Source organism: Cetorhinus maximus, unplaced genomic scaffold (assembly GCF_964194155.1).
Source record: "Cetorhinus maximus unplaced genomic scaffold, sCetMax3.hap1.1 HAP1_SCAFFOLD_635, whole genome shotgun sequence".
In the NCBI taxonomy this organism is placed as follows: Eukaryota; Metazoa; Chordata; class Chondrichthyes; order Lamniformes; family Cetorhinidae; genus Cetorhinus; species Cetorhinus maximus.
The window spans coordinates 188,809-212,800 of NW_027596577.1; the positions used below are offsets into that span (position 1 = coordinate 188,809).

The window sequence follows — 23,992 nt, forward strand, 5'->3', positions numbered from 1 at the left end:
GTCAGTGCTCATCCCCAATTCCCCAAGGTGGGGGGAGGGAAATGAAAGATGGGTGGATGGATATAGAGTATTGTTGACTGCAGCCAGTCAAGGTACCCACAGAGAATGCTGCCATTGCGACAGTCGAAAATCACACAATGGGAAAGTGATACTCACCACAGGTTGTGCAAAACCTGACACGTGAAGGGCTAGCTGCTATTTACAGGCAAGGAGCTGTCTAGTGAGTAATGAAGGCCGATATCCCCACAATAACACTGTCTGCTGGGCCCCCTGGTAGCATCTCCCTGCTCACACAAGAGGGCTGTGTGTCCAGATATTGAAATTAGATCATTACAGTCAATCAGTCACTTTATGGAGTTTATATATATCATATATATCTATATATACACACACGAGGTTACCATTATGTAGAGCACCTCACAAACTGGACTTGTTCCCTTTTACTTACCAAGACACACGGGCTGTACAGTCCCAGGCGGGAGTGAACCATTCCCCCTTTTACCCGCTGTGTGTACTGTACGTGTACAGGAGCTGACACAGACACAAACAGATCATACAGTCCCAGGCGGGAGTGAACCATTCCCCCTTTTACCCGCTGTGTGTACTGTACGTGTACAGGAGCTGACACAGACACAAACAGATCATACAGTCCCAGGCGGGAGTGAACCATTCCCCCTTTTACCCGCTGTGTGTACTGTACGTGTACAGGAGCTGACACAGACACAAACAGATCATACAGTCCCAGGCGGGAGTGAACCATTCCCCCTTTTACCCGCTGTGTGTACTCCTCCCTCTCTGGGATAAGGTAAGCGGGTTCCATCACCATGGAGAACCTCAGAGGAAATTAAAGGCGGGAACGATCCACCTCGGAATGACTGAGGTTTAATGGTGTGTCACAAGGTGACAGTGAGTGTCTGGCGGAAGGAGGGTGTCTGGTCTGGGGTGGGGTTGTGGAGAAAAGTCACTGCCAGTGTTGCCAAGGAGACTTGAGCAGCTTTCCGTGCGTGAGCGGCGGCTCCCAGGTTTTTTTTTCTAAATGAGTGACGTGTAGCCAATGGGCACCAGGCCAGTGACATCACCATGGCAACAGCGGATCCAGTCCTCGTCCACACAGGCCAAAATCTCCAGGGTGTCCCCTCTTCGGAAGCTCAGGTGGTCTTCATCTGTGGCTGTGTGGTCACACAGTGTTCGTACCTTTCTGGGCAGAGAGAGAGAGAGAGAGAGAGAGAGACTGCTCAGTAATCAGGAACCTCTCACCCCCCCACACAAAGAACGTGGAGCAATGGAAGCACACTCCTCCCACAGTCCAGGTACACTATCCTCACCCAATTAATCTTCTGCTAAAGTTATGGCAGATCAAAGGGAGTGTGCGCACTGTCGGAGGGTCAGTACTGAGGGAGCGCTGCACTGTCGGAGGGTCAGTACTGAGGGAGCGCCGCACTGTCAGAGGGTCAGTGCTGAGGGAGCGCCGCACTGTCGGAGGGTCAATACTGAGGGAGCGCTGCACTGTCGGAGGGTCAGTACTGAGGGAGCGCTGCACTGTCGGAGGGTCAGTACTGAGGGAGCGCCGCACTGTCAGAGGGTCAGTGCTGAGGGAGCGCCGCACTGTCGGAGGGTCAATACTGAGGGAGCGCCGCACTGTCGGAGGGTCAATACTGAGGGAGCGCCGCACTGTCGGAGGGTCGGTACTGAGGGAGTGCCGCGCTGTCGGAGGGTCAGTACTGAGGGAGCGCCGCAGTGTCGGAGGGTCAGTACTGAGGTAGTGCCGCATTGTCGGAGGGTCAGTACTGAGGTAGTGCCGCACTGTCGGAGGGTCAGTACTGAGGGAGCGCCGCACTGTCGGAGGGTCAGTGCTGAGGGAGCGCCGCACTGTCGGAGGGTCAGTGCTGAGGGAGCGCCGCACTGTCGGAGGGTCAGTACTGAGGGGGTGCCGCACTGTCGGAGGGTCAGTACTGAGGGAGCGCCGCGCTGTCGGAGGGTCAGTACTGAGGGAGCACAGCGCTGTCGGAGGGTCAGTACCGAGGGAGCGCCGCACTGTCGGAGGGTCAGTACCGAGGGAGCGCCGCACTGTCGGAGGGTCAGTACCGAGGGAGCGCCGCACTGTCGAAGGGTCAGTACTGAGGGAGTGCTGCACTGTCGGAGGGTCAGTACCGAGGGAGTGCCGCATTGTCGGAGGGTCAGTGCTGAGGGAGCGCCGCACTGTCGGAGGGTCAGTGCTGAGGGATCACCGCACTGTCGGAGGGTCGGTACTGAGGGAGCGCCGCACTGTCGGAGGGTCGGTACTGAGGGAGTGCCGCACTGTCGGAGGGTCGGTACTGAGGGAGTGCCGCACTGTCGGAGGGTCAGTACTGAGGGAGTGCCGCACTGTCGGAGGGTCAGTACTGAGGGAGCGCCGCACTGTCAGAGGGTCAGTACTGAGGGAGTGCCGCACTGTCGGAGGGTCAGTACTGAGGGAGCATCGCACTGTCGGAGGGTCAGTACCGAGGGAGTGCCACACTGTCGGAGGGTCAGTACCGAGGGAGTGCCGCACTGTCGGAGGGTCAGTACCGAGGGAGTGCCACACTGTCGGAGGGTCAGTACCGAGGGAGTGCCGCAGTGGGTGTCTTCTCTGGATAAGGATTTAAGTAGTCGCTCCATCTGCCCTCTCCAGTGGATGTAAAAATACCACGGACAGTATTGAAAGAGGAGCCGTGGGTGTTTTCCCGGAATCCTGGGCCGATATTCATCCCCCAAGAACAGGTCACCTGAGTCATTATCAGGTTGCCGTTTGTGGGATCTTGCTGTGCGTCTATGGCCTGCTGTTTCTGCAGACTGGCTGTGTGTGATGGTCAGGCTCCAGTGAAAGTCAGAGAACGTTTTAATGAAAGGCATCTGGGTGAGGAAGAGGAATGGGATTGGGAATGGGAATGGGAAGTTGCTCTGACCTGGTGGGTTTGGAGGTTTCCTGTGATGGGGGACTGATTTCCGTCAGTTGTGGGGACCTCTCCTTCCCCACAGGGATCACCTTCAATAGCTGCTCAAAGTGGATCATATTCACCTGCAGCCAGTCCGAGGGCAACCTGCAGAAATCAACAGCAAAGCATTGTTACCTCGGAGAGGGGGGAGGGTGAGGCGGTGAGGCGGAGTGGGAGAGGGAGTGGGAGAGGGTGAGGCGGAGAGGGTGAGGCGGAGAGGGTGAGGCGGAGAGGGTGAGGCGGAGAGGGAGAGGGAGTGGGAGAGGGTGAGGCGGAGAGGGTGAGGCGGAGTGGGAGTGGGAGAGGGTGAGGCGGAGTGGGTGAGGGTGAGGCGGAGTGGGAGAGGGAGTGGGAGTGGGAGAGGGTGAGGCGGAGTGGGAGAGGGTGAGGCGGAGTGGGAGAGGGTGAGGCGGAGTGGGAGAGGGTGAGGCGGAGTGGGAGAGGGTGAGGCGGAGTGGGAGAGGGTGAGGCGGAGTGGGAGAGGGTGAGGCGGAGTGGGAGTCGGAGAGGCGGAGTGGGAGTCGGAGAGGGTGAGGGTGAGGGTGAGGCGGAGTGGGAGAGGGAGTGGGAGAGGGTGAGGCAGAGTGGGAGAGGGTGAGGCGGAGTGGGAGAGGGTGAGGCGGAGTGGGAGAGGGTGAGGCGGAGTGGGAGTGGGAGAGGCGGAGTGGGAGTGGGAGAGGCGGAGTGGGTGAGGGAGAGGGTGAGGTGGAGTGGGAGAGGGTGAGGCGGAGTGGGAGAGGGAGTGGGAGAGGGTGAGGCGGAGTGGGAGAGGGTGAGGCGGAGTGGGAGAGGGTGAGGCGGAGTGGGAGAGAGTGAGGCGGAGTGGGAGAGGGTGAGGGTGAGGCGGAGTGGGTGAGGGTGAGGTGGAGTGGGAGAGGGTGAGGCGGAGAGGGTGAGGGTGAGGCGGAGTGGGTGAGGGTGAGGTGGAGTGGGAGAGGGTGAGGTGGAGTGGGAGAGGGTGAGGCGGAGTGGGAGAGGGAGAGGGTGAGGCGGAGTGGGAGAGGGAGAGGGTGAGGCGGAGTGGGAGAGGGGGAGGGAGTGGGAGAGGGGGAGGGTGAGGCGGAGTGGGAGTGGGGGAGGGAGTGGGAGAGGGTGAGGGTGAGGCGGAGTGGGAGTGGGAGTGGGAGAGGGTGAGGCGGAGTGGGAGTGGGAGAGGGTGAGGCGGAGTGGGAGTGGGAGAGGGTGAGGCGGAGTGGGAGAGGGTGAGGCGGAGTGGGTGAGGGTGAGGCGGAGTGGGAGAGGGAGAGGGTGATGCGGAGTGGGAGTGGGAGAGGGTGAGGCGGAGAGGGAGTGGGTGAGGCGGAGTGGGTGAGGGTGAGGCAGAGTGGGAGAGGGAGAGGGTGAGGCGGAGTGGGTGAGGGTGAGGCGGAGTGGGAGTGGGAGTGGGAGTAGGAGAGGGTGAGGGTGAGTCGGTGAGGGTGAGTCGGAGAGGGTGAGGGTGAGGCGGAGAGGGTGAGGCGGTGAGGGTGAGTGTGAGTCGGTAAGGGTGAGGCGGAGAGAGAGAGACGGAGAGTCTGAGACCACAAGCTGCCTCCTTACCGGCCTCGCCGACCCTCCTGGGCCTCTGGCTGTGGTTGGTCACTCGGTGAGTAAACACAGGGAACTCTGGCTCCAAACAATCTCCCCAGACACAGCCTGTCTCCCAGTCGGAGCACCGCCTGCCCGTCCAGGTCACTCCGAGATGCCACGGGCCTGCTGTGGGGTGAGGTCGCGGGCAGAGCTGCCTCTCCCAGCTTGTCCGACGGGTCTCTGCTGCACGGCGTGGGATCTTGCTGTTCATCGGGGCTGCGTTTCCTATTGGTGGCGTCTCTGGAGTCTTTCTGAGCCACTGGTCCAGGGGAACCTGTGCGGTCAGTGTCCTGCGGCGCGGACTCCACTCGCACCGAGTTATTGGCCTGCCTGCTGCGCTGCTGTGCCGTTGTGCTGCCCGTACTCTCCTGCCCGGGGGCTGAGGGCTCCTGGCCATTGCGTTCCGGGAGGGAACTGGTTTTGGAGCCTGTTGTCTTTGGTTTGATCCACTTGGCGGACACCGAGCTGTCCTGGGAGGTCGCCAGGTAGACCTGGGAACTCTGGCTCAGTTGGTTCCACCAGCTCAGCTTCCTCTTCACCCCTGCGGCCGTCTCCGGGGTTATCGGCTCGAGCGGGCTGCACGCGGGGACTGTCGGGGGCTCCTGCCGGACCACGGCGGGGGGCTTGTGGAGGTCCCCCAGGGTCTGTGCAAGCCTGTCGCCCCACTGCATCACCTGATCAAAGGTTTGCTGTAACGTGTACCCTGGCTCTGCCCTGCCCCCCTGGCGTTCCCGGGCCTTCGGGGACCTCCCGGCCCTCGTACCCTGCGCCGTCTCTCGATCCCTCACCTCCTCGGCCGCTGCCTCCCTCTGACCGCTGACCTGCTCCCCTCGCTCGGACGAGCCCCGGGGCTGAGACTTCTGACCGAGGCCCGTCCCCGGCCCCTCTTTGCCCTCGGCGGGTTGGCCACTTGCCGCTATGGGGAGCCCACCTTGGCGCTGCTGGGTCCCCCTCGGGTGGGTCGCGCGCCGCTCCTTCTGGTCAAGCCCCCGGAGCTGGGGGTCGCTCCCCAGGACCCCCCGGTCCGCCAGGGACTGATGGTGATATTCAAAGAGGGGGTCCAGGTGGAAGGTGAAGACTGAGAGAGGCTGCAGCAGCAGCAGGAGCTCTTCGAACAGAGCTCTGCAGGAACTGTGAGAGAGTGAGAGGAACGCCATCGGAGAGTAGTGTGTTCTCAGAACCTCTGTAGAAGGAGAGGGGGAGAGAGAGGGGGAACATTAACATCCCAGCCCACCTCAGGCAGTTTAGAGACATCAAAGGCTGCCCCACACTCCCCACCCCCAACACCCCGTTAAAATTAGGTTCATTATATTTTTAAGATGCACCGATAAGGGCATTGTTTAATTAAGTACCTTGAGCACATATAAATAAGGGACCTCCTTTAAGGGTCTGTCACCCCCCCCCACAATTTGTTATTTGATTGATTGATGGGTTTGCCTGGCCAAGGGGGTCATTAACAGGTCTAGGCCGCGAGCCATCGATGGGGTTTGTTAGGCCTGATTATCTGCTCCTCTTCCACGGTTCGGTTCCCGCCCGGGTGTCCATGGAGAGGGAGCGTGCGGAGTGCGCTTGGTGCCTTCGGTGACCGGTGGGCACTGCAGGGGCTGGAGTGCATGGTCAGCTCCGGAGACACCATTTTAATGTAATTAGATACGATTCCTTTGCAAGTTTTATTTTTGTGGCAGTGACCCTTTTAAGGTGCTGTCGCTCCCTGTTAATAGTTCATTATTTTATCTTATTGGTTACGTACTGGTTTATTAGAAGGGCATATAAATAAGGGACAGGCCTGGCGAAGGTGGCTATTAACAGGACCAGGCAGCAGGACATGGTGGGGGGGGTCGCTGGACCCGATTTTCTGCCCCTCTTCCGCAGTTACATCTGTGTCCGGGTGTCCATGGAGAGGGAGTACATGGTGTCCACAAGTACACTTGAGCCCTTCTGCAACACCCCTGTTAATTGGTTTGTTTTTATTTGGTTCAAAAAGAGCATATAAATAGGAGAGAGCTGGGACACTGGGCGTGTGGCGAGGCATAAGGCAGAACAAAGTCACTAAACTCTCTCCGTAAAGGAAAGCTCTGTGCCCCGGTTTCAACTTCACCAGCCGGCTTTAATCCTGTTAATACCACCCCCCACCACCCGAACAAACTCCACGCCCACGATTCCAGATCCGAACGTTCCGGCTGGGAAAAGATGATGGAGGAAATGAACAAAAAAGACTGACTTGCATTTCTGTAGCACCTTTCACACCCTCAGGGCGTGCCAGAGAGCTTTACAGCCAGTGGAGCGTTACTTTGCAGTGCGGTCACGGCTGCAATGGAGGAAACGTGGCAGCCAAGGTGCGCACAGCAAGATCCCACAGACAGCAATGAGATAATGACCCAGGTCGTTTGTACTTTGAAAAAAATTGGTTGACGGATAAATTTCAGCCCCCAGGGCACCAGGGAATTCTCCCCAACCCCAACCCGCTTCAACCCTCACCACGGGGCATCTTTAGCATCCACCTCACGGGGCAGACAGTGCTTTGGTTCAATGCCTCATCCAAGAGGTGGCACCTTAGACAGCCAGCACTCCCTCAGTATCACACTGCCAGTTATCCTGGATTACATGCTTAGGTCTCTGGAGTGGGACTTGAACCCACAACCTTCTCACTCCAAGATGGTGTGGGCCACACAGTGCCAACTCCTGCCTGGGCAGTGCTACTCGGAGTGGCAGTGGGTCGGACTGGTTCCCGACTGGGACAGAGATCACAATATCTAGATTACACTTAATATCTGCTCCGTGTGATTTCCTGAACTACTTTCAATTGCCTGAGGGCTTTCGGAGAGGCAACCGCCCCTCAACGACGCTGAGAAATGACATGACTAAAGAGGAGAGGGAGGTAGGAAGAGGAGGGGCAGGGAGAGAGAGACGAGGGGTGGGAGGGGGAGCAGACGAACATACGAATTTGGAGCAGGAGTAGGCCATTCGGCCCCTCGAGCCTGCTCCGCCATTTAATAAGATCACGGCTGATCTGATTGTAACCTCAACCCCATATTCCTGTCTACTCCCCGATAACCTTTCACCCCCTTGTTAATCGAGAATCTATCCACCTCTGCCTTAAAAATATTCAAAGACTCTGCTTCCACCGCCTTTTGAGGAAGAGACTCACGACCCTCAGAGAAACAATTTCTCCTCATCTCCGTCTTAATGAGTGACCCCTTATTTTTAAACAGTGACCCTTAGTCCTGAAGAAGAACAGTTCTGATGAAGAGTCACACGGACTCGAAACGTTAACTCTGTCTTTCTCTCCACAGACGCCGTCAGACCTGCTGAGTTTTCCCAGCGTTTTTTGTTTTTGTTTCAGCTTTCCAGCATCCGCAGTATTTTGCCTTGACCCCTAGCTCTCGATTCTCCCACAAGAGGAAACATCCTCTCCACATCCACTCTGTCAAGACCCCTCAGGGTCTTACATGTTTCAATTAAGTCGCCTCTTACTCTTATAAACTCCTGTGGATACAAGCCTAGTCTGTCCAACCTTTCCTCATGAGACAACCCGCCCATTCCAGGTAATAGTCCAGTAAACCTTCTCCGAACTGCTTCTCACACATATACATCTTTCTTTAAATAAGGTAACCAATACTGTACACAGGACTCCAGATGCGGTCTCACTAGTGCCCGGTACAACTGAAGCATAATCTCCCTACTTTTGTATTCAATTCCCCTCCCAATAAATGATAACTTTCTATTAGCTTCCCTAATTACCTGCATACTATCCTTTTGTGATTCATGCACTAGGACACCCAGATCCCACTGCATCTCAGAGCTCTGCCATCTCTCACCATTTAGATAATAAGCTTCCTTTTTATTCTTCCTGCCAAAATGAACGATTTCACACTTTCCCACATTATACTCCATTTTCCAGATCTTTGCCCACTCACTTAACCTATCTATGTCACTTTGTAGCCTCCTTATGTCCTCTTCACAATTTACTTTCCTGCCCTATCTTTGTGTCATCAGCAAACTTAGCCACCATTCCTTTGGTCCCTTCATCCAAGCCATTAATATAAATTGTAAACCGTTGAGGCCCGAGTACTGATCCCTGTGGCACACCACTCGTCAGGTCTTGCCAACCAGAAAAAGAGCCATTTATACCAACACTCTGCTTCCCGTTAGCTAGCCACCATGCCAATATGTTACCCCCTACACCATGAGCTTTTATTTTCCGCAATAATCTTTGATGTGGCACCTTATCAAATGCCTTCTGGAAATCTAAGTCCAGCACATCCACCGGTTCCCCTTTATCCACAGCGCATGTGACTCCTTCAAAGGACTCCAGTAAGTTGGGTAAACACGATTTCCCTTTCACAAAACCATGTTGACTCTGCCTGATTGTCTTAAATTTTTATAAATTTCATCTTTAATAACAGCTTCTAACGTTTTCCCTGTGACAGATGTCAGGTTAACTGACCTGTAATTTCCTCCTTTCTGTCTCCCTCCCTTTTTGAATAAAGGAGTTATATTTGCTATTTTCCAATCTAATGGAACCTTCCCATTTCCTGATTTCCAGGATATTACTTGCGTCCTCTATAGTGAAGACTGAAGCAGAATACTGGTTTAATTTCTCTGTCATCTCCCTACTTTCCATTATCAATTCCCTAGACACACTCTCTACAGGACCAACACTCACTTTGTTAACTCTGTTCTTATTTAAATATCAATAGAAACAGTTACTATCTGTCTTTACGCTACTAGGGAAACGGGGAAAGAGAATGAGGAAGATAGGGGGAGCGGGGAAGAGAGACGGGGAGGGTGAGGGAGATGGGGAAGAGGGAGCGAGAGGTGAGAGGAAGAGGGAGGTGAGGGTGAGGGAGATGGGGAAGAGGGAGTGGGAGGTGAGGGGAAGCGGGAGGGTGAGGGAGATGGGGAAGAGGGAGCGGGAGGTGAGGGGAAGAGGGGGGAGGGTGAGGGGAAGAGGGAGGAGAAAGGTGAGGGGAAGAGGGAGGAGAAAGGTGAGGGGAAGAGGGAGGGGGAGGGTGAGGGAGATGGAGAAGAGGGAGGGTGAGGGAGATGGGGAAGAGGGAGGGTGAGGGAGATGGGGAAGAGGGAGGGGAAGGGTGAGGGGAAGAGGGAGGGGGAGGGTGAGGGGAAGAGGGAGGGGGAAGGTGAGGGGAAGAGGGAGGGTGACGGTGAGGGGAAGAGGGAGGGGGAAGGTGAGGGGAAGAGGGAGGGTGAGGGTGAGGGGAAGAGGGAGGGGGAAGGTGAGGGGAAGAGGGAGGGGGAAGGTGAGGGGAAGAGGGGGGGGTGAGGGGAAGAGGGAGGGTGAGGGGAAGAGGGAGGGGGAAGGTGAGGGGAAGAGGGAGGGGGAAGGTGAGGGGAAGAGGGAGGGGGAGGGTGAGGGGAAGAGGGAGGGGGAAGGTGAGGGGAAGAGGGAGGGGGAAGGTGAGGGGAAGGTGAGGGGAAGAGGGAGGGGGAGGGTGAGGGGGAAGGTGAGGGGAAGAGGGAGGGGGAGGGTGAGGGGAAGAGGGAGGGGGAAGGTGAGGGGAAGAGGGAGGGGGAGGGTGAGGGGAAGAGGGGGGGGGAGGGTGAGGGGAAGAGGGAGGGGGAGCGTGAGGGGAAGAGGGAGTGGGAGGTGAGGGGAAGAGGGAGGGGGAGGGTGAGGGGAAGAGGGAGGGGGAGGGTGAGGGGAAGAGGGAGGGGGTGAGAGAAGGGGGAGTGGGTAGTTCTGGTGCCTGGAGTATGGGCCGTGTGGGGAAGCTGGTTGGAGTAGTTGATCTTTTCCAGGCTGTGTGTTGTGATGGGTTAACACTCACCCCTGCAGCTGTGTAGACAGGAGATCCAGAAATCCAGGCGTTTGAGGCTGTAAGGAATAGAAGGAAGGTGTTTAATAGAAGTACTCCAAACCATCAGGTGACTGATGGAGAGGGAGTAAGCAGGAAGATCCCATAGCAGGGGGATTGGAGTCACTTACTTTAACAGGCCAAATATAAAAGCGTTGAACTTCTTCTGGGAGTTGTTGAGCTGGGAGAACTGGTCCAGCTGATAGTACAGGCTGTACAGGGGCTTCAGAGAGGGACCTGGAGGGGGAAGAAGAGGCAGGATGAGAATCAGACACGCGTTACAGAGAGATCTCCCACCCCCAATTTAACAGCCTATTGCTGGGGTGGGGGGGAGAGGGGCATGGGTAGAGGAAGGGGGCACGTGTCAGGCTAGCAGAAGCTGCTGAACCACAGGGGATGACAGGGGTTGAATCCAGCCATGGAGAGGGGGGTGAACGCTGTCCTTGTGTACATCCCGCTGGCTGGTACAGCCTCACCTTCACTCCTCCAGGGCTGTGGGCAGCAGCATCAGCATCGTCACAGCGATATCCGGTTGGTATTGAGCGGCTAAAAGCACTGACCTCATCGCACCCCCGGCGGGTGGGTGGGGGGGTGGTGAATAAGAACTGGGCTCTGCTCAGACTCCAGCTCAGGACTGGGCTCAGATGTGATGTCCTTTGTAGTCCAATCCCTCCACTGACATTCAGCAGCTCAGAGAAGGGTCACTCGGCTCATTCCTGGGATGAGGGGTTTATAATATGAGGAAAGGTTGAACAGGTTGGGCCCAGACCCATTGGAGTTTAGAAGAATGAGAGGAGGAGATCTTATTGAAACCTGTAAGATCCTGAGAGGATTTGATAGGGTGGATACCGCGAGTCTGGAACAAGGGAAGACAGTTTAACAAGAGGCCTCCGTTTTAAGACAGAAATGAGGAGGATTTTTTTCCTCTCAGGATGGTTAGTCTGTGGAAGTCTCGTACCCCCAGAAAGCAGTGGAGGCTGGGCCATCGAACCTATTCAAAGCAGAGTTGGACAGATTATTGATGGGCAAGGGAGTCAAGGCTTATGGGAAAGTGGAGTGGGAGCCTGTACCCCAGTGAGAGTCAGCACCTTCAGGAGAGGAGGGGGACCCTGTACCCCAGTGAGAGTCAGCACCTTCAGGAGAGGAGGGGGACCCTGTACCCCAGTGAGAGTCAGCGCCTTCAGGAGAGGAGGGGGACCCTGTACCCCATTGAGAGTCAGCACCTTCAGGAGAGGAGGGGGATCTGTACCCCAGTGAGAGTCAGCACCTTCAGGAGAGGAGGGGTACCCTGTACCCCAGTGAGAGTCAGCACCTTCAGGAGAGGAGGGGGACCCTGTACCCCAGTGAGAGTCAGCACCTTCAGGAGAGGAGGGGGACCCTGTACCCCAGTGAGAGTCAGCACCTTCAGGAGAGGAGGGGGACCCTGTACCCCAGTGAGAATCAGCACCTTCAGGAGAGGAGGGGGATCTGTACCCCAGTAAGAGTCAGCACCTTCAGGAGAGGAGGGGACCAATATCTGCAACTGACCAGCTCCACCATGGCCCAATCCTTTACCTGCTTTCACTGACGCTTCCACCACTGACCAGGGCGAGTTTGGCCTCCGGCCCAGAATCACGTCCTGTTGATAGAGATTGAGTCCATCGTGGAGCACAGTGTAGAGAGCTGGACAGAGGTCTCCCAACACCAGCCGACCCACTGACGGGTTGACCCTACTATCTCCGAGCTGTGCCTATATATAAAGAGAGAGAGGATTTCACATTTACTGAGAAAGTGACCGACACATATTCTTTGGTCAGGTGTCTCCACAGAGACTGAATTAAACTGAGGCACGCTGACTTTTGTTAGCTGGGTAAGGTTCCAATCACCATATTCACAGCAACAAGATGAACTTGTATTTCTACAGTGCTTTCCACTACCTCAGGACATCCATAAATTGCATAAAATTGCAGCAGCGCTAACCGACAATGCGGCACTCCTTCAGTGCTGACCCTCCGACAGTGCGGCGCTCCCTCAGTACTGACTCTCCGACAGTGCGGCGCTCCCTCAGTACTGACCCTCCGACAGTGCGGCGCTCCCTCAGCACTGACACTCCGACAGTGCGGCGCTCCCTCAGTACTGACCCTCCGACAGTGCGGCACTCCCTCAGTACTGACCCTCCGACAGTGCGGCGCTCCCTCAGTACTGACCCTCCGACAGTGCGGCGCTCCCTCAGTACTGACCCTCCGACAGTGCGGCGCTCCCTCAGTACTGACCCTCCGACAGTGCGGCACTCCCTCAGTGCTGACCCTTCAATTATGCAGCACTCCCTCAGTGCTGACCCTCCGATTATGCAGCACTCCCTCAGTGCTGACCCTCCGGCTATGCAGCACTCCCTCAGTACTGACCCTCTGACAGTACGGCACCCCCTCAGTACTGACCCTCCGACAGTGCGGCGCTCCCTCAGTACTGACCCTCCGACAGTGCGGCGCTCCCTCAGTACTGACCCTCCGACAGTGCGGCGCTCCCTCAGTACTGACCCTCCGACAGTGCGGCGCTCCCTCAGTACTGACCCTCCGACAGTGCGGCGCTCCCTCAGTACTGACCCTCCGACAGTGCGGCGCTCCCTCAGTACTGACCCTCCGACAGTGCGGCGCTCCCTCAGTACTGACCCTCCGACAGTGCGGCGCTCCCTCAGTACTGACCCTCCGACAGTGCGGCGCTCCCTCAGCACTGACCCTCCGACAGTGCGGCGCCCCCTCAGTACTGACCCTCTGATATTGCTGTTCATACCTTCTGTACTATGTTCCGGGCAACACTGAAATTGGAGACGATTTTATCGACAGCCACATTCACGGGCCACAGGAGACCTGGACAGGAAAGCACGATATGATGAACACTGGTAATATGGCAGCAGGGCGAATGACACGTCAGCAGTGTCGCAGGCAGCCCAGACTGGAATATCACATCAGAACAAAAGGAATAGGGGCCGGAGTAGGCCATTCGGCCCCTCGAGCCTGCTGCATGATTTAATCAGATCGCGCCAATCTGCTACCCCAATTCCACTTCCTTGCACTATTCCCAGATTTCTTAATCCGTGCGTACAAATAATCCATTAATCTCCGCCTTGTACCTACTCAATTGTGAGGAAGATTACAATAATTTTCATAATGTTATTGTAATTTATTGTAGAGTAATAGTGGGGGTCTGGTCTATGTCTGTGTGTGTGTGTGTGTGTGTGTATGTGTGTGACTCAATTGAATTAAAGGCAGCTTGTCTGAAGGCTTTGATGTATCAGAAGATAATCTAGGTTTGAAATGTTAAGTAGGTAAACACGGGGGAAGATTTAGAATGTAAGAGGCAAAGGGAATACTTGCATTTTAAATAAACCAGACTAGCTTGAATTCAAAGGAGGGGTAAAATGTTTCACCTAGCCAGGAGAAGTTAAGAAACAGTGTGTTCATTTTTCCCCAAATATTACTGGTAAAAGTGGTACTATGAGAAATTTTTATTATTAGAGAGGTAAAGCGCAAAGCCATAGTGAAACAATGGGAATTTGCATTCAAAGTGGAAAATATGTATAAAGGAGAGAAGGCTGTGTGTAAGGGCAGGCACTCTAAGATCTAAAACTAGTGTCAAAAGCTTACAGCATCTAAGCCTCAAGCTGCTGTGTACAAAGAACTGAAGTTAAGAAAACTCACTTTGAATTGGATTGTTCAGGGTATCATGTTTCTTTGCCTGGGTCTTTTAAAATCTATGTGTCTTCTTGCTGCCTTAACGAAAGTGTAACTGGGAGTTAGATTAACTAGGGGATTTAGAAGTTATCATAGTCGTGATTTCTAGATCTATGTGTGCTTAAAATCATTTCTTCTATTAATAAAGGTTTAATTTAGTTTTGTAAGAAACCTATAAGACTCAGTGGTCTTATTATTACTGAATTCGAGGCACGCATCTTGAAATTTTTACAAATTGCAAAACAACTTGTGGCAGTTATTTCAAGCTTCCCTTTGGGATTTGAGCAGCTCAGCATTTACCATCGGCTGTGCCATAACATCAATAACTGAATGTCCACCGATCTCTTGGTTCAAAACGCAGCCATTGAAGAGATGTCACTGCACAATCAACTCACACGAAAGACTGAATCCTCAGATTTCAATTCTAACAGCTCCAAGTATCCGCCACTTGGAAGACGCTCGTACCTCTCTTCTGTTGTGGACTGTCTGAGGGAACACTGCCCTCCAGAAAAGGTGTGTGAAGGGAGGAGGTCATCGCGGCGCTGGCCATTCCACACCATTCCGTCCAGGTCCGGCCGGGTAAAGAACGGCTCCGGCCAACTGCAACAGACAGAAAAAAAATAGCAGAGAGTCCGTGAGGTAAACGTGGATCATCTCTCTCCACCACCTCACACCCATCCCATCAAGTCAGAGCACGGGTCTCAGAATCCCAGCTACTTTTCACAGCGACAGTCACGCAATACTGAAGAGTGTCTGTGGAGCTCACACCAGCTGAGGATGGGAATGTACTGTATTTGGGTTCTGAAATGCAATCATTACTAAGTGTCCTACCTGACTTGCCATATTCATGTGACCTCTGCCATGGAGAAATGTCTGGGGGCAGCCATGTTACATTCAGTTCAGTGAAGACACGACACCAGAAAGACTGTAGTCTTTGAGCTCATAACGTGGTGTCAGGAATGGAGCTGAGATTGAGTTTTGAAAAGCTGGAAGAGAAGCCACAGCTACTGAAAGAGGAACGCTGAAATGTTCCAATCTGCTAAAAGCTGCTGAAAAAAAAAACACAGGCAAGGAAAAGCTAACACAAGCTGAAAGCTGCAAGTAAAATACTGGGTGAGACAAAAATGGCTGTAAATCTTCCACTCCTAGCTCCTGTCGAAGTGAAAGGAGATATGCGGTAGAACTGGCAATTTTCCCACTTGCAATGACAAAACTATGAGATTGCAACAGGGTTAATTAACAAGGCGGAACCGATATGAGGAGCAACACTTTTAACACTGCAGGGGAGAGACTGCTGCAAATCTATCCGAAGAACAGAAAGAAACAGACTGCAGAAATGTTGAAAGCCTTGAAGGCACGCTTTGAACCCCAAGTGAACGTAACTTATGAAGGGTGTGTGTTCAACATTAGAGCTCCAGGTGAAAAACAGTGTCAATGATCAGTATGTGACATCAATCGCACAGCTCACAGAACCCAGGTAACTAAAAAATAGTCTCATTAAAGATCGAATTGTCTTGGGCATAAGAGGTCTGACAGTGAGAGCAAGTCTACCAGAAGAGGAGAAATTTACCCTCAAGGAAGCGATAGACATGTGCAGAAACGTGGAGGTCGTAAAATATCAGCTAGAACACATGTATAGCACAGCAGGCCAGGAGATACGTTACACTGAGACACATTCCAGGTTGAAAGAGCAGAACAGTTGTGGACAAAGGACAGGATGCAAGTACTGCAGAGGACATCATACAAAGGAAAAGAAGGATTGCCCGGCGTGGGGAAAGCAGTGTTATAACTTCAAAAATCGGAATCATTTCGTACAGAAGCGTTTGGCTAGAAACAAGCCTACACAAATGGCCACTGGGGAGATATCAGCAGAAGAGACTGTGATGAATAACTACACACCCTGCAACGAGTTGGTTCCGTCTATAGGTGAGAAATGGTTTGTGACTGTTAGAATGATGACTGCAGAAGGAGAGTATCAAGTGAACAGCAAGTGTTAGATAGACACTGGTGCCTCATGCAACATCATGACCCTCAGAGAGATCTGTGTGAAGTGACTCAGCCTAGTGATCAAAAAACGAAGCCCTCGAAAGTGAGGTTGAGGCTATATGAGGGCACGATACTCTTACCGAGAGGACAAATTAGTCTGAGAGCCCAGCGCAATGGAAAGACGAAGATCGGGAGTTCCAGATCATAGGCAGTACACAACAGCCACTCATCTCCGCTGGAGCAAGGCTAAAGCTTGGACTGGTAACTCTAAACGTGCCAACAGAGATTTACAATGTGTCGCAGCTCACACACCCGCTGAACAGATCCTAGAGGGGGACAAAGATGTGTTTACAGGGTCGGGATGTCTACCTGGAGAATATCATCTGGAAGTAGATAAGAGGGTAAGAGCAACTCAGCATCTGCCAACAAGAGTTCCAGCTGCCAAGCCTAAAAAACCAGGTAGAAGAGCTGGAAAAGAAGGGAGTAGTCAAGGGAGTGACAACTCCTACAGACTGGATTAGCAGCAATGGTAACAGTGAAACCACCTGCAAAGCTGCAAGTATGCTTGGACCCAAAGGATCTAAGTGAAGCGCTGAAAAGGCCTCACTACCCCATGCCAACCATCGAAGGGATTTTGCCCACAACTTGCCAAGGCAAAGATCTTCACCACCCTGGATGCGAAGGATGGTCAATGGCAAGTGAAGCTGCAGCTTTCTAACTACGTTCTGGGTGCTGCTCGGGAGATATTGACGGTTGTGGTATTTCCCCCCAGCTCCAGGAGAGCATCAATGCAGACAGCATGAGATAGTCAGTGATCTTCCCGGAGCGGAAGCCATGGTAGTTGACCTACTAAGTCTACGGATGTGGAGACACAATGGAAGAAGCCATAGCCACCATGGACAGAATTTAATACCACTGCTGGAGCTCACTCGGCAGGTCAACCTGAAGCTGAGCAAGAGAAAATCGCAACGGAAGGTGCCTGAAATCAAGTACACGGGTCATGTACTGACACCAAAAGTTCTTCCACCAGATCCTGCTAGGGTGAGAACTGTAGCAGCGATGCAGCAACCTACAGATGCGAAAACAGCGCAACGATTTGTTGGATTCGTGAACTATTTAGCAAAATTCTTGCCGAATTGGTTGTTGGAGTGTGAACCATTACGCCAGCTCACTTCTGAGGATGTACAGTCATACTGGAGCACAGAACAAGGAGCAGCATTCACTAAAATCAAACAACTGGTGATGACAGCCCCAGTTCTGAAGTACGATGATGTCAATGATAAAGTCACCTCGCAGTGTGATGCCAGCGTGGCAGGTCTTGGAGCAACCCTAATGAGACTTCAGTGAACAGAGCGGGGCTGTAAAGAGCGATCTTCACTGAACAGAGTGGGGCTGTAAAGAGAGAGACTTCAGTGAGCAGAGCAGGGCTTAAATGTAAGGAAATAGCCTTTTAATTAAAAACAAACAAAAAGTCTGACATGGGAGCTCAGTCCTGTGTGTTGTAAGGCCTGCAGCACATGGGAAATTGTAGCCACTCCTTGCAGTCTGGATGACCACATGTGCAGCAAGTGCCACCGGCTTGTCCAACGAGGCTGGGGGTTAACGTGGATAGCATATTTTTAGATGTGGTCACTCCGCAGCTTAAGGAAGTGCAGTCAGACAGCGAATGGGTGACCACCAGTCAGAAGAAGGGAGGCTGGCAGGTAGTCAGAGTGTATCCCACTCCAGTACCCTTTTCCTGTGTTGGGAAATGGTGGGGGTGAAGGTTCCTCTGGAGAGTGCAGCCAGAGCCAAGTTCACGACGCTGTGGGTTGCTCAGCTGCACAACGGGGGAGGAGTAAGAGAGCAAGAGCAATAGAGGCAGGAGACTCAATCGTGAGGGGTGCAGGCAGGTGCTTCTGCGGCTGTAGACATGACTCCAAGATGGTGTGTTGCCTCCCTGGTGCCAGGGTCAAGGATGTCACAGAACGGCTGCAGGGCATTCTGAAGGGGTTGGGCGGACAGTCAGAGGTCGTGGTTCACATTGTTACTAATGACAGGTAGACAGAGTGATGAGGTCATGCAACAAGAATTTAGGGAGCCAGGTAGCAGATTAAAAAGGACCTCAAAGGTTGTAATCTCTGGATTACTCCCTGTGCCACATGCTAGTGAGTATGGGAATAGGAGGGTAGAGGGGATGGACGTGTGGCTGAAGAGATGGTGCAGGAGGGAGGGCTTGAGTTTCCTGGATCACTGGGTCTGTTTCTGGGGGCGGTGGGACCTGTACAAGGCAGACGGGTTGCACCTGAACCGGAATGGGACCAACATCCTTGCAGGGAGGTTTGCTAGTGCTGCTGGGGGTGGTTTTAAACTAATTTGGCATGGGGATGGGATACAGAGTGGAGGTACAATAGTGGGTACCTACTACACAGTCAAATATAGAAGAGAAACAAAGTCAGCCTGGAAGGCAGAGCAAATATAGACCTGTTAAGGCACAAGGGAATAATGCAAGGCTGGATTGCATCTATTTTAATGCAAAGAGTCTTACAAGTAAGGCAGATTAACACATGGGCATATGATATCATTGCTATCACAGAAACATGGTTGAGGGAAAGGCAGGACTGGCAGCTCAATATTCCAGGGTATAGAATCTTCAGGCGTGATGGCGGGGGTGGGTTGTAAAAGAGGAGGTGGCATTGCACTATTGATCAAGGAGTCAATTACCGCCATAAGGTGGGATGGTATCTTAGAAGGTTCCTCAAATGAGGCCATATGGGTAGAACTTAAAAACAAAAAGGGGGCAATTGCTTTGCTGGGAGTGTACTATAGAGCTCCAAACAGTCAGGAGGAGATAGAGGAGCAGATATGTAGACAAATCTCAGAGAAACGTAAAAATAATAGGGTAATAATAGTAGGGGATTTCAACTTCCCCAATATTAACTGGGATAGTCTTAGTGTGAAAGGCTTAGAGGATGCGGAATTAAGTGCATCCAGGAGAGCTTTTCGAACCAGCGCGTAGAAAGTCCGACAAGAGAAGGGGCGGTACTGGACCTAATCTTAGGGAATGAAGCCAGGCAAATGGTAGAGGTGTCAGTGGGGGGAGCACTTAGGGGATGGTGACCATAACTCTGTAAGATTTAAGGTAGTTGTGGAAAAGGACAAAGATAGGCCGGAAATAAAGGTCCTGAATTGGAGGAAGGCCGATTTCAATAAGACAGGGTCTGGCCAAAGTGGACTGGGAGCAGCTACTTGTAGGAAAGTCTACATCAGAGCAGTCAGAGTCATTCAAAAAGGAAATAAAGAGAGTTCAGGGCCAACATGAAGATGAAGGGTAGGACCAACAAGTCCAGAGAACACTGGATGTCAAGGGTTAAAGAGGATTGAATAAGGCAAAAAAAGGAGGCTTATGGCAGATACAGTGGGCTGAAAACAGCAGAAACCCTAGAGGGGTATAGAAAGTGTAGGGGGGTACTTAAAAAAGTAATTAGGAGAGCGAAGATGGCCATGAAAAAACACTGGCAGGCAAGATAAAGGAGAATCCCAAGGCATTTTATAAATATATTAAGGCCAAGAGGATAACCAGGGAAAGAATAGGGCCTATTAGGGACCAAAGTGGCAAGCTGTGTGTGCAGCTAGAGGACAGAGGTGAGGTTTTGAATGTCTACCTTTCATCTGTGTTCACTATGGAGAAGGACGATGTAGGTGTCGAAATCAGGGAGGGGGACTGTGATATACTTGAACAAATTAGCATTGAAAGGGAGGAGGTATTAGCAGTTTTAGTGGGCTTAAAAGTGGATAAATCCCCGGGCGAGATGTATCCCAGGAAACTATGTGAGACAAGGGAGGAGATTGCAGGGACTCTGACACTAATTTTCAAATCCTCTCTGGCCACAAGAGAGGTGCCAGAGGACTGGAGGACAGCGAATGTGGTACCATTATTCAAGAAGGGTAGCAGGGGTAAACCAGGTAACTACAGGCCAGTGAGTCTAACATCAATGGTAGGGAAACTATTGGAAAAAATTCTGAAGGACAGGATTAATCTCCACTTGGAGAGGCAGGGATAATCAGCATGAATTTGTCAGGGAGAGATCACGTCCAACAAATTTGATTGAATTTTTCGAGAAGGTGACTAGCTGTGTAGATGAGGGTAGTGTAGTTGATGTAGTGTACATAGACTTCAGTAAAGCTTTTGACAAGGTCCCTCATGGGTGAATGGCCAAGAAGGTAAGAGCCTATGGGATCCAAGCCAATTTGACAGATTGGATCCAAAATTGGCTTAGTGACAGGAGGCAGAGGGTAATGGTTGAAGGTTGTTTTTGCAATTGGATGCCTGTGACAGGTGGTGTACCACAGGGATCGGTGCTGGGACCCTTGCTGTTTGTGGTGTACATTAATGATTTGGACGTGAATATAGGAGGTATGATCAGTAAATTCGCAGGTGACACGAAAATTGGTGGTGTGGTAAATAGTGAGGAGGGAAGCCTTAGATTACAGGACGATACAGATGGGCTGGTAAGATGGGCAGAGCAGCAGCAAATGGAATTTAATCCTGAGAAGGGTGAGGTGATGCATTTTGGGAGGACAAACACGGCAAGGGAATACACAATGAATGGTAGGACCCTAGGAAGTACAGAGGATCAGAGGGACCTTGGTGCACATGTCCATAGATCCCTGAAGGCAGCAGCACAGGTAGATAAGGTGGTAAAGAAGGCTTATGGAATACTTGCCTTTATTAGCCGAGGCATAGAATATAAGAGCAGGGAGGTTATGATGGAGCTAAATAAAAAGCTAGTTAGGCCACAGCTGGAGTGCTGTGTGCAGTTCTGGTCGCCGCACTATAGGGAGGATGTGATTGCATTGGAGAGGGTGCAGAGGAGATTCACCAGGATGTTGTCTGGGCTGGAGCGTTTCAGCTATGAAGAGAGACTAGAAAGGCTGGGGTTGTTTTCCTTAGAGCAGAGAAGGCTGAGGAGGGACCTGATAGAGGTGTACAAGATTATGAGGGGCACAGATAGGGTAGATAGGAAGAAACTTTTCCCCTTAGTGGGGATGTCAATACCAGGGGGCATCGATTTAAGGTAAGGGGCCGTAGCTTTAAAGGGGATTTGAGGAATAATTTTTTCACCCAGAGGGTGATTGGAATCTGGAACACACTGCCTGAGGGGGCGGTAGAGGCAGGAACCCTCACAACATTTAAGAAGAATTTAGATGAGCACTTGAAATGCCACAGCATACAGGGCTACAGGCCAAGTGCTGGAAAAGGGGATTAGAATAGATAGGGGCTTGATGGCCGCCATAGACAAATGGGCCGAAGGGTCTGTTATGGGCTGTATAACTTGATGACTATGAGAGACTGAAAGTGACCAAGTGAAAGTTACCGAGAGAGTAAAAGTGACTGAGAGGGAGAAAGTGACCGAGAGAGAGTGACCGAGAGAGTGAAAGTGACCGAGAGTGAAAGTGACCGAGAGAGTGAAAGTGACCGAGAGAGTGAAACTGACCGAGAGAGTGAAAGTGACCGAGAGAGTGAAAGTGACCGAGAGAGTGAAAGTGACTGAGAGAGTGAAAGTGACCGAGAGAGTGAAAGTGACCGAGAGAGAGTGAAAGTGACTGAGAGAGAGTGACCGAGAGAGTGAAAGTGACTGAGAGAGAGTGACCGAGAGAGTGAAAGTGTCCGAGAGAGTGAAAGTGACCGAGAGAGAGTGAAAGTGACCGAGAGAGAGTGGAAGTGACCGAGAGAGAGTGGAAGTGACCGAGAGAGAGTGGAAGTGACCGAGAGAGAGTGGAAGTGACCGAGAGAGAGTGGAAGTGACCGAGAGAGAGTGGAAGTGACCGAGAGAGAGTGGAAGTGACCGAGAGAGTGAAAGTGACCGAGAGTGAAAGTGACCGAGAGAGTGAAAGTGACCGAGAGTGAGTGAAAGTGACCGAGAGAGTGAAAGTGACCGAGAGAGAGTGAAAGTGACCGAGAGAGAGTGGAAGTGACCGAGAGAGAGTGGAAGTGACCGAGAGAAAGTGGAAGTGACCGAGAGAGTGAAAGTGACCGAGAGAGTGAAAGTGACCGAGAGAGTGAAAGTGACCGAGAGAGTGAAAGTGAGTGAGAGAGTGAGTGAAAGTGAGTGAGAGAGTGAGAGAGTGAAAGTGACCGAGAGAGTGAAAGTGACCGAGAGAGTGAAAGTGACCGAGAGAGTGAAAGTGACCGAGAGAGTGAAAGTGACCGAGAGAGTGGAAGTGACCGAGAGAGTGGAAGTGACCGAGAGAGTGGAAGTGACCGAGAGAGTGGAAGTGACCGAGAGAGTGGAAGTGACCGAGAGAGAGTGAAAGTGACCGAGAGAGAGTGAAAGTGACCGAGAGAGAGTGAAAGTGACCGAGAGAGAGGAAAAGTGACCGAGAGAGAGGAAAAGTGACCGAGAGAGTGAAAGTGATCGAGAGAGAGTGAAAGTGACTGAGAGACTGATACTGACTGAGAGAGAGTGACCGAGAGAGTGAAAGTGACTGAGAGAGAGAGAGCAACCGAGAGAGTGAAAGTGACTGAGAGAGGGAGTGACCGAGAGGGAGTGACTGAGAGGGAGTGACCGAGAGGGAGTGACCGAGAGGGAGTGACCGAGAGGGAGTGACCGAGAGAGTGAAAGTGACTGAGAGAGTGAAAGTGACTGAGAGACTGAAAGTGACCAAGAGTGACCGAGAAAGTGAAAGTGACCGACAGAGAGTGAACAAGAGAGTGAAAGAGACTGAGAGAGTGAAAGTGACCGAGAGATGAAAGTGACCGAGAGAGTGAAAGTGACCGAGAGATGAAAGTGACCGAGGGAGTGAAAGTGACCGAGAGAGTGAAAGTGACCGAGTGAAAGTGACCGAGAGAATGAAAGTGACCGAGAGATGAAAGTGACCGAGAGAGTGAAAGTGACCAAGAGATGAAAGTGACCGAGAGATGAAAGTGACCGAGAGAGAGTGATCGAGAGAGTGAAAGTGACCGAGACATTGAAAGTGACCGAGAGAGTGAAAGTGACCAAGAGATGAAAGTGACCGAGAGAGAGTGACCGAGAGAGTGAAAGTGACCGAGAGATGAAAGTGACCGAGAGAGTGAAAGTGACCGAGAGAGTGAAAGTGACCGAGAGAGTGAAAGTGACCGAGAGATGAAAGTGACCAAGAGATGAAAGTGACCGAGAGATGAGAGTGACCAAGAGAGAGTGACCGAGAGATGAAAGTGACCAAGAGAGAGTGACCGAGAGATGAAAGTGACCAAGAGAGAGTGACCGAGAGAGTGAAAGTGACCAAGAGAGAGTGACCGAGAGAGTTAAAGTGACCGAGAGAGATGAAAGTGACTTACTGCCAATGTTCCAAATGGAATACCCTGCACCCTTTGCCTCTGTTCCTTGACAATTCCAACGCAAGTTCCTTCGGAAGCAGCTTTCCATACAGGATGGAGGATGAGGCTTTGGGGAAATGATCCCAAAGTGCAGCCCGAGAGGGAACCAAGCTCCACGGGAACGGCTGGCACTGCCTTGGCAGGGGAAGTGTGAGGGAACGCGGGGTGGGTCAGCTGGGAAGGTCCGGCTCCTCGGGAAGAAAGGGGACCAGAGGCAGGAGTGGTCCGGTGTGTCCAGCTGGGGAAGGCTTCCCCGCTGAGGCGGAGAGTAAGCCCCAACGGGGGAGGGGCGCAGAGCTGCGGGGTAGGGGCCATTGTCCAGCTGGAAGGCCGTGCTGACTTCTGACCGTTCAGGAGGTGGCAGGTCATGGCCGTGTAGCTGCACTTCCTGGTACAAAGGTTGACCCAGGAGAGTTGGGGTCAGAGGGCATAGGGGGGTCAGGGTCTGGGGGGGGACAGGGTTGGCACTGGCCACAGAGCTGTGCAGCCAGTGACGGTCAGCAGCAGACTGGTGGAAGATGCCAGGAGACAGCGGGTTCCTGTCAGCGGGAAGGCAAAGGTGGAAGGGCTGGAGCTGCAGGGTATTGGGTCTCTGGATTCTGGGGAAGAGAGATGCGA

The 23,992-nt window shown here is 52.7% G+C and overlaps 1 protein-coding gene across 2 annotated transcripts; it reads right to left on the reverse strand.

Annotated features, from left to right (window-relative positions):
* Positions 1 to 995: 995 nt before the first annotated feature.
* On the reverse strand, positions 996 to 23,992 carry LOC144674363 (AP-4 complex accessory subunit RUSC1-like). 2 transcript variants are annotated; one of them, XM_078535751.1, is made up of 9 exons: positions 23,336 to 23,992; positions 14,515 to 14,649; positions 13,109 to 13,185; positions 11,894 to 12,068; positions 10,471 to 10,576; positions 10,313 to 10,359; positions 4,494 to 5,706; positions 2,925 to 3,059; positions 996 to 1,198 (listed from the first exon to the last, which is right to left on the reverse strand). In XM_078535751.1, the coding sequence occupies exons 1-9, from the start codon at positions 23,421 to 23,423 to the stop codon at positions 1,033 to 1,035; spliced, it is 2,142 nt and encodes a 713-aa protein (XP_078391877.1). In that variant the 5' UTR covers positions 23,424 to 23,992; the 3' UTR covers positions 996 to 1,032. The 2 variants fall into 2 exon arrangements, with proteins under 2 accessions (XP_078391877.1, XP_078391878.1); XM_078535752.1 differs by lacking the exon at positions 23,336 to 23,992 and adding an exon at positions 16,256 to 16,308 and having other exon boundaries at positions 14,515 to 14,639.

What these genes read in the sequence shown, in the direction of transcription:
- LOC144674363 (XM_078535751.1), bottom strand. Translation starts at nt 23,423, where the DNA reads ATGGAAAGCTGCTTCCGAAGGAACTTGCGTTGGAATTGTCAAGGAACA. An exon ending in CAGTCCACAACAGAAGAGAG is followed by an intron (nt 13,186 to 14,514) that starts GTACGAGCGTCT and finishes TTTCCTGTCCAG; the next exon opens with GTCTCCTGTGGCCCGTGAAT. An exon ending in TTTATATTTGGCCTGTTAAA is followed by an intron (nt 10,360 to 10,470) that starts GTAAGTGACTCC and finishes TATTCCTTACAG; the next exon opens with CCTCAAACGCCTGGATTTCT.